This window comes from Saccopteryx bilineata, chromosome 2, assembly GCF_036850765.1.
Source record: "Saccopteryx bilineata isolate mSacBil1 chromosome 2, mSacBil1_pri_phased_curated, whole genome shotgun sequence".
Taxonomy (NCBI): domain Eukaryota; kingdom Metazoa; phylum Chordata; class Mammalia; order Chiroptera; family Emballonuridae; genus Saccopteryx; species Saccopteryx bilineata.
Genome location: NC_089491.1, coordinates 227,247,483 through 227,257,638, shown reverse-complemented (window position 1 = coordinate 227,257,638; position 10,156 = coordinate 227,247,483). Strand labels below are relative to the sequence as shown.

General features: G+C 45.9%; 1 protein-coding gene across 1 annotated transcript; it reads left to right on the top strand.

Annotated features, from left to right (window-relative positions):
* Positions 1 to 1,155: 1,155 nt before the first annotated feature.
* Positions 1,156 to 9,052, top strand: LOC136325290 (carbonyl reductase [NADPH] 3). The gene is made up of 3 exons (XM_066259436.1): positions 1,156 to 1,721; positions 3,175 to 3,282; positions 8,562 to 9,052. The coding sequence occupies exons 1-3, from the start codon at positions 1,433 to 1,435 to the stop codon at positions 8,996 to 8,998; spliced, it is 834 nt and encodes a 277-aa protein (XP_066115533.1). The 5' UTR covers positions 1,156 to 1,432; the 3' UTR covers positions 8,999 to 9,052.
* Positions 9,053 to 10,156: the final 1,104 nt, after the last annotated feature.

The following is a 10,156-nucleotide window of genomic DNA, read 5'->3' as shown; positions in this document are numbered from 1 at the left end:
CAATGAAACCAAAAGCTGCTGCCTTGAGAAAAATGGATAAACCTCTAGCCAGACAGATCAGGAAAAGAAAATATGAAAGGCACAAATGATCAGCATAAGAATGAGAGAGGTGGCATTGCTACCACTATTAAAAGGATTAATAAAGGCATATTATGAACAACTTCATATCAACAGAGTCAACAACTTAGTTGAAATATACTAATTTTTTGAAAAACGAATTAAGTTCACATGAGAAGATACAGAAAATCTGAATATTTTTAAAGCAGAGTTTCAAATAATCTGTTGGGGAAAAATATTGGTTGATCCACAGTAGGAGAGCACACCTAACAGGTGCCCACCTCCCTGACCTCACCTGTTGACTTGATTGAGGTGGAGGCACAGTGGCAGACGCACTTAGCTCCGCTTGAGAAAAGCTGAGTCATGATGAGATAGAAACTCTCCATAAATCTACAAGTCACCATGGAATACCCTGAGGTCAAACACATTGAGATTACACTAATAGAGGTGGTGGGGAGTTCTAATTACCCAGCCACCCTTCACACACCTTTAGGAATTCCTTTTCAGTTGAACTTTGTGGGTGCACAGCTTTCTTTGGGAGGGGGAAAATCATATATATATATATATATATATATATATATATATATATATATATAGTATATCACCTTGGACAAACCTAAAATGCAGACACTTAGCACCTGTAGGAGTTATGTAAAGATGAAATAAAAATATTATTCCAGTGAAAGGCTTGGCACACAAGAGTGTGCCAAGTGCTTCATAAACACTCCCTCCCACTTGGGGGCACACAGAGAATCACACAGCAATATACCCTGGGCACACCTGTTAACCTACTCATTGGACGTTTTTGCTCTTAATTCTCTCTTGAGTATCTTTTAAGCAAGCAATGGGACCAATGTCCTCAGAGGCAGTTACTGTGACCAAATAGTTTCATTTCATTTTAAGGGAAAAGCAAACATTTGAATCTTGTAAGAGGTGATGGGTGCACACCCAAGAAAATCACTCAACACTTGTTTTTCTGTTTGAGGTTCTCCTTAAATAAGTAGTTTCTTCAATCCAACTGCCAGAATCTCTAGACCCGATCAACCCATCACGGTTAGGCATCGCTTTGAGAGAACGACAACCGCCCCACCCGAAGACTATGGCCTGGCTCAGAGGCGGCTCTCAGAGGACGCCTCGCGGGGAGGGCGCTAACCCAGGAATGGGGCATTACGAAAGCTTCGGGAACAGAAGGCCCCTCCTTGGAGGGAGGGACCCAGGCTGGGACCTCGTTCCTCAAAATCGCATAACTGAATCCTAGAACTCAGGTCTGTGCGGCTTCTCTGATCAAGGCTAGATCTCCGCAACCGGTGCCCCCATATCCTCCAGCGCGATCCCCTCTTCCCACAAGTGCCCCGCACGCCCCCTCCCCCCAGCCATGTCGTCCTGCAGCCGTGTGGCGCTGGTGACCGGAGGAAACAAGGGCATCGGCTTCGCCATCACGCGGGAGCTGTGCCGGCAGTTCTCGGGCGATGTGATGCTCACCGCGCGGGACGAGGCGCGGGGCCGGGCGGCTGTGCAGAAGCTGCAGGCCGAGGGCCTGAGCCCGCGCTTCCACCAGCTGGACATCGACGACCTGCAGAGCATCCGCGCCCTGCGCGACTTCCTGCTCAAGGAGTACCGGGGGCTCAACGTGCTAGTCAACAACGCGGGCATTGCCTTTAAGAGTAAGTGCGGGAGTGCGAGGGCCCTGGGTGTCCCGAGGGTGAGGGGCTGCTAGCCGCAGGCATCCCCACCCCTTCACTTGAGTGACCGGGAAGAGCAGTATGCGTCCCTCAGGATGCTCTCTGCTCTCGCCTCCCGTAGCGGGTTTTCGTTTTCCGGAGTTGGAGGAGCAGTTTGCTCAGCTTCGAGTGGGCCGGGGCGCCGAGCACAGTGCGCCACGCCCGCCCGCGGGCCTGTGCCGGCCTGTAAGCAGTCCAGGACCCTAGCAAAACTGTCATCAGCTTCGGCTTTCAAGTAAACGGCCTCTGGGAAGGGGCTACGCCCCGCTCGGCAGATCAGCATTCTGTCGTGTAAAAATCACTTTCTCTTAGAAGGGTCTCTTGGCTCACTGTGGGCTTTCGCTTTCTTGAAAGGGCGCATTCACAGATGCCCAGAGACATCTGCCCCAGACAGGAAATGATTCTCTCGGACACGATTAGCGCGCACTTGCACATTACTGGACTCGAGACACTGTTTAATGGAGAGCTTTGATAGGCTCTAACATAAAGGAAGTGAGCCTTCTCCCTCCCCCAGAGAACTTGTGTATTATCAAACGTGCAAGGGTAGTTTTAAGTAGCATCTTTGAAACTTTGGGTGTGTGTAGGGGCGTATCAAGGCGATTCCTTACTCCATTACTCGATTAACAAAGTTATTGAACTGCTCCGTGCTGCGGGTAGAAAGAAGTAACAGGCCTAGTGGAGAAGAGAAACAAACCTAGAGAAGAACTGAGTAAAAGGAACTATTGTGAAGCATGAATCTTCATCCTCTTGGCCTTGGCTACTCATTCATTGTTATGCATCCGCACCAGCAACTTAGTCTGCGGGCTTTCTGGGAGCGCAGGCGGGAGGTGGATAAACACCCCGCTTCCTGGGAGCGCAGGCGGGAGGTGGATAAACACCCCGCTTCCTGGGCTGCGCATGAGGGAACCTTGACATAGGCTGGAAGCCTTGTCCGGCTAAGTGTGGGCAGTGGACAGCACCGCATGCAACCCTGAGCACTCGCTGAATTCCCAGAACTTAAGGTTTTGCCCCACACCTGCTGAATCAGAATGTGTGTATGCGTTTTAATACAACCCCTAACTGCCCTCTCTGCTCATTGGAGTTTGAGAAGCAGCTGTCAGCCAGCCTGGCGCACGGACCAGTAGCTGTAGTCACCTGGGAACTCACCAGAAGTGCAAATGCTGGCGCCCCGCCCCAGACCTTACCTATCCAGACTCTGGGGGTGGGGCCCAGAAAGCTGTGTTTTAACAGGCCCTGCAGGTGACTCAATACATGAAGTTTAAGAACTATCGACCAAGTAGTTTTAAAATTGTTGTAAAGTTAGCTCCCCCCCTTTAATTAGAGGTAAAATTCACTTTGTCATATTAGTTTCAGGGGAAAATGCCTGACTTTGTCTTTGTTTCCTTCTTTTTGGAAGTTGATGATCAAACACCCTTTGACATTCAAGCTGAGATAACACTGAAGACAAACTTCTTTGCCACAAGAAATGTCTGCACTGAGTTACTGCCGATAATAAAACCTCATGGTGAGTCTAGTGTGTGGATTGTCAAGTTGCACCCTCAGCAAGGGGGGGGGGGGGGAAGCCTTGCTTCCCTGAAGATTTTCTTTCCCAAGAAGTCAGCTGTGATTCTAAGAAACAACTCTGTGGTTCTTATTAGAAATGTGCTTTTAAAAAGTTAATGTTTAGAATAAAGATGATCTCTAGTGCAAAAATCTTTTTTCTTCTTTTTTTTGTGACAGAGAGACAGAGAAAGGGACAGATAAGGACAGATAGAAAGGGAGAGAGATGAGAAGCATCAATTCTCAATTCTTCGTTGCAGCTCCTTAGTTGTTCATTGATTGTTTTCTTGTATGTGCTTTGACTGGGCGCTACAGCAGAGCGAGTGACCCCTTGCTCAAGTCAGCGACCATGGGTCATGTCTATGATCCCATGCTCAAGCCAATGACGCTGCGCTAAGGCCGGATGAGCCTGCACTCAAGCCGGCAACCTCGGGGTTTCGAACCTGGTTCCTCTACATCCCAGTCTGACGCACTATCTGCTGTGCCACTGCCTGGTCAGGCATAAGTGCAAAAATCTTAAAATCTAAAAAGTTGCTTGGTGAGAGTTGTACTTGAATTGCTCATCCAACTTGCCCAATTCCTGTCTCCAGCCTCCATAGGCAATTATCTTTATTGGTTTCTTAGTGGGGTGGGATAGTGGAAAACTCACTGGTAGAGTTGCAGGTATTGACAGAAGGAAGCCTTAGGTCTCCAGGTTGCTGGAGTTGGTGAGTGCCTGGGGCTGAGGTGATGGGAGTATTAATTCAAATCTAGATGCATAATTTTTTTTGCTCCTGTTTTTACATAAAAGGGGACATTAAGTATAATGTTTGCCACCTTGTTTTCTTCATTTAGTCCACTTGGGGCTCCTTCCCTATTGGGACAAAAGCTTTCATTGTAGGGATGTCTTGTACCAAGTACCAGGAGGTCTTCTCCTGATGGATTTTAGAGTCATAGAATTTGAAAGTGGCAAGGTACTGGAGAAAACTTATGTTCCTACACCTTCACTTTCAGGAAGGAAATTGATGCCCAGTGAAGTGAATACAGCCAGGTGGTAACAGAACTGGAAATACAATCCCAGGTTTCCTGACTATACCCCTCAGTCAAATCGGGGTAATTAGTTACAGTGAAGTAAGGATTGCAGCCCCAAATGACTGCAAACCAAGTCATTTTTAAAGAGAAGAGAAGGCTCTGGGGAGGTGGGGCTTAGGGATCAACCCAGAAAAGGGGAATCACACTTTTTAATTCATTCAACAGTATTTCCCAAAGCAGAATGTCTGCTTTACGACACATTGAGAATATTTGTGACTTTTCACGTTTGCCTGGAGGAAAAAATGCTGAGTATTATTGCCTCTTGATTTGTAGGGAATTGCTGTCCTCCTGAATTAAAAACTACTCTTTATTCAGGTTTATAATAATCACTCTAAAGAAAGTTATTTGGCTTATTTGTTGAAGATTCTGAGTAAATAGGTTAAGCAAGTGTCCAGCCGCTAGGGGGCGCAGCTTGCCCACTCTTTCTAAAAAGAGGGTGTGTTTCTGGACCCGTGAGGCCACCTGACCTCAGCAGAGCAGGTGGGGTGGTATGGGTGCAGCTCTTCTCAGGGCTGACTGGACCCATTTGCTATTAAGACTGTCCCTTGTGGCCTCTCCCAGAGGTGTGCTCTCAGGTCAAAGAAGACACTTCTTCCTCTTAGGTATTTTATTTCCATCAGAGGCATAGAGTAGCTTCCACAATTTGTCTTTCTTTTCCAGCTTCCTTTCCTTTTAAATTTAATTCCCTGTAGCAGCCAAATGATTGAGAACAAAACTGTTTAGAAAGTAATGACAAGCACAACATCTCTGATGTCATACTCCCAGCCAAAATATTGAAGTGGATCTGATAATGAGAAAATCAGGCCAATCCAAGTTGAGGGAAATATTGCAAAATAATGGCCTAGAATATTCACCTTCTCTAGATTAAAAAGCTATGACAACTAAATGCAATCTATGATCTCACATTGGATCCTGGATGAAAACAAACAAAGCCTATAAAGAAAGATCACTGAGATAGTTGAGGACATTTGAATTGGACTATCCATTAGATCAGTGATTTTCAAACTTTTTCATGTCATAGCACATATAAACTAGTTACTAAAATTCTGCAGCACACCAAAAAATGTACTTACTGCTGATCTGACAAAAAATAGGTATAAGGCATGCTCTTCCTCCCGTGCCTTTCCCTCCCCCCTCTTCTTCCCCCATAGACATTTATCTCCTAAACTTTAAGGGTCCCCATGAGACTTGCAACCAGGGGAGCAATGGGCAGCAGCAGTTTATCTGGAACTAACCCCTGCACCTGTCTCCAAGGCGCCCTTTGCTCTGACTTCCCAGTGTAGGCTCATTTCTTTCCCATAAGGGTTCTAGAGGGCCAAGGCAGCCTGCCTGCACTCTCTTTTGTTGTTTCTTCTATTCTAGGCCCTTCCTTGTTTCATTGTCTCCAGCTTTAATAAACTTACTCTTAAAACCAAATAAGTATAACTTTTATTATTTACAAAAATAATAATAATAATAATAATTAGGTACATAGCCTGACCTGTGGCGGTATAGTGGACAGACTACTAGAACTCTGACGTCGCTGGTTCAAGACCCCAGGCTTGCTCAGTAAAGGCACATATGAGGAGCAACTACTATGAGTTGATGCTTCCTGCTCCTCCCCTCACCCTTCTCTCTCTCTATCCTTTCTATAATCAATTAATAAAATATTTTTTTAAAAAAAACTTTAAAAAACCAGGTGCCTATACTTATACATAAATATTTCTGGTGCCGAGAATTAACCATCAGACACAACCTTATTATGCAACATGAAAAATAAGATGCAACTCTATTACATGGCCTATATCTTTATGGTTCAAGACAGGCATTTACACCAGACAGCTATTGTTGTATTGGCTCTGGTCATTTCTTTACTTGACAGTCTAAGGGAAGAGGGGGCAGTGCATGTTTTAAAATTTTTTGTAGTGCATCTGTTGAAAATCACTGCTTTAGATAATAGTGTCATACCATGATAAAAGTCTTCAGCGTGACAAAGTGCTAACAATTGGTAAACTTAGGTGAAGGGTATATGGGTGTTTATTGACCTGTTCTTGCAACTTCTCTGTAGGTTTCAAATAAAAGTTAAAATCGGGATGAAGATTTTACCAGAGAGAGAGAGAGGGAAGTAATGAAGGATGGAAAGAAAGAAAATACCGAAGAGTCTTAGGTACCTGGGGGATCAGTGGGTGCTCTTGTTCAGGGGCTGAGTGAGGGGACCTCCTAACAGGGTTGTGCCACTCAGAAAAGGAAATAAAATCCAGTTATCCTATTGGATGCAGAGGGTGTGCGATTCAGAATAATATGTAAGAAAATAATTCCCCACCCTTCACCCACCGCCTGATCAAGCAGTGACGCAGTGGATAGAGCATCGACCTGGGACTCTGAGAACCCAGGTTTAAAACCCTGAGGTTGCCAGCTTGAGCATGGTGTCTCGGGCTTGGGTGTGGCCTCACCAGCTTGAGTGTGGGGTTGCTAGCTTGAGCATAGGATAATAGGCATGACCCCATGGTCGCTGGCTTGAGCCCAAGGTCACTAGCTTGAGTCCAAGGTCACTAGCTTGAAGCCCAAGGTTGCTAGCTTGAGCCCAAGGTCGCTGGCTTGAGCAAGAGGTCACTAGTTTGGCTAGAGGCCCCCCCCCCGCCCCCACCAAGTCAAAGCACACACGAGAAAGCAATCAATGAACAACTAAGGTGCCGCAACAACTTGATGCTTCTCATCTCTCTCCCTTCCTGTCTGTCCCTCTCTCCTCGCTGTCTCTCATACTAAAAAAAAATAAAGAATCCCCATAAATTGCTGTTTTTCAATATTGGATGAAATGTATAAATTTATATGTGTACTGTTTTTTATTTCCACCAATACTTCAAAAAAAATTTTAAACTATTTTTTTCCTTTTTTATTTTTTTAATTTTTATTTATTTATTCATTTTTAGAGAGGAGAGAGAGAGGGAGAGAGAGAGAGAGAGAGAGAAGGGGGAGGAGCTGGAAGCATCAACTCCCATATGTGCCTTGACCAGGCAAGCCCGGGGTTTCGAACCAGCGATATCAGCATTTCCAGGTCAACACTTTATCCACTGCGCCACCACAGGTCAGGCCAAAATTTTAAATATAGGTTTGGCCTGCATATCTATGTTTACAGAGAGCTGTGTCTTTAGTAGCCGTGAATTATTGTTAATATGAATATTAACTCATTAATTATAATTTTTTTACTAACGATCGCTTAAAATGTAAGGAAAATTAAATCAGAATGGAGAATCAACGCACTCCACATGTGAAAGTAGGCATCATTAAGGATGGACAGGGTTCATCCCCAAGCCATGGACTGGCCCTAGGAAATTGTGCAAATCGATAAGAGTTTTGGTCCTCAGGGTGAGGGCCTGCCCCTAGAAAAGCAGGTTCAGAAGCCCCTGGAGTGGGTATGGGGAGGGTGGGGTATATGGGGAGGGTGAGATGAGAAACATCAATCATTAGTTTTTCGTTGCGCGTTGCAACACCTTAGTTGTTCATTGATTGCTTTCTCATATGTGCCTTGACCGCGGGCCTTCAGCAGACCGTGTAACCCCTTGCTTGAGCCAGCGACCTTGGGCTCAAGCTGGTGAGCTTTTTGCTCAAACCAGATGAGCCCACACTCAAGCTGGCGACCTCGGGGTCTTGAACCTGGGTCCTCCACATCCCAGTCCGACGCTCTATCCACTGCACCACCGCCTGGTCAGGCGAGTCATGTTTTTGTTTTTGTTTTCTTTACAGGGACAGAGAGAGTCAGAGAGAGGGATAGATAGGGACAGACAGACAGGAGTGGAGAGAGATGAGAAGCATCAATCATCAGTTTTTTCATTGAGACACCTTAGTTGTTAATTGATTGCTTTCTCATATGTGCCTTGACTGCAGGCCTTCAGCAGACCGAGTAACCCCTTGCTTGAGCCAGTGACCTTGGGTCTAAGCTGTTGAGCATTTTTTTTTTTTAAATTTTGCTCAAGCCAGATGAGCCCACGCTCAAGCTGGCAACCTCGGGGTCTCGAACCTGGGTCCTCGGCATCCCAGTCCAACGTTCTATCCACTGCGCCACCGCCTGGTCAGGCAAGTCATGTTTTTTAATCAGCAGTTAAACTGGCACCATAACTCAATCGCAGGGTTGGCAAAGTCAACCAACAATTGTTTATGTGACATGCTTTCATATTTCTTATCATTCTGTTTCAGGCAGAGTGGTGAATATCAGTAGTCTACAGGGTTCCAAAGCTCTTGAAAACTGCAGTGAAGATCTGCAGGAGAAGTTTCGCTGTGAGACCCTCACGGAGGAGGACTTGGTGGACCTCATGAAAAAGTTTGTGGAGGATACAAAGAATGAAGTGCATGAGAGAGAAGGCTGGCCCAACTTCGCTTATGGCGTGTCCAAGTTGGGGGTCACGGTCTTATCACGAATCCTGGCCCGGCGTCTGGATGAGAAGAGAAAAGCAGATAGGATTCTGCTAAATGCTTGCTGCCCCGGGTGGGTGAAGACAGACATGGCTGGAGATTATGGCACCAGGACTGTGGAGGAGGGGGCTGAGACCCCTGTCTACTTGGCCCTCTTGCCACCAGATGCTACTGAGCCACACGGCCAGCTAGTCCGTGACAAAGTCGTCCAAAACTGGTGAATGCCTTCTTTAATGCTTAAAGATTAATAAATGTTTGTGGAATGAGTGAACGAATTCTGGTATTGTAGTCTGTTTCTGTCCCTCAGGAGTGTCAGCTAGGATCTCTCAGTGAGGAAGTTTCTAGTTCTGGAACAGAGCTGAGTAATTTTGCTATACCCAAAGTCCAGCCTGAGAGGAAGCAAGTCTGTGGTTACCGATTTTAGAGGGCATCAGAATCACCTGGAGGGCATGTTAAACATTGCCCAGAACTGGGGCCCAACAGTGAACACTTGTCACAAATTCCCAGGCACTGCTGGTGTTCAGAGGGTACTTTAGAAACAGTGGTCTTGTGAGAGGTCCTAGGACTATGGAGCGGTTTTCTAGCTGTCCTCAGCTGTTTCTTGGTTCTTAACTCTATAGGGATGATGATTTGCCTCTGTTTCCTTAGCTCTGCACCCTTGCATTGCATCTCATTCAGTTTTACTATATTTGAGTACATTTTAATTGGTTCTTATATTTAAGTAGTTTATGTAGCTTGAAGGACTCAGGAGAAATGTCTCCCCCACCCCTCAGGATGTGATTTCTTCCATAATGGGTTTTTCTTTTAGGTTTTGCATTCTGTGTTCTTCCCAGATTGTTTGCAAGGTTTCCCTGCCACCTCTGTCATCTTGTTCATGCCTGGGCAACTTTGTCCAGACCATCTCCTTGCTCTGACACATGCAGGTGTCTTCCCCTTCACCTGTCCGCGCTCCCCTCTGGTTTACAGCCCGGTATGATTACTCAGATGCCTCCACGGCCCCTGCTGTGGTCTCGCGGACAACAGGCAACTCCACATTGACTGCTTTCAAAGGGGACTGGTTCCTGTTATACTCTGTAGAAAAAAGGACTCGAAGACCAAACGATATTGCTAAAGAGAAAATATATACTTGTGAAGAAAGCTTGGAAAGGAATGAAGACCTTAGTCAGAATGATTAGCTGGACAATACAAATACAACAGATGTCCAATGGACAACATGCAAAGGGAAGAAAATACATTTTCCAAGTGTAGGTGGGCTGTTCACAGTGGGAACAGCAACACTGTAACTTGATTATGACCACAAAAACTACATCTGAGCCTGACCAGGTGGTGGCACAGTGCATAGAGCGTCGGACTGGGATGCGGAAGGACCCAGGTTCGAG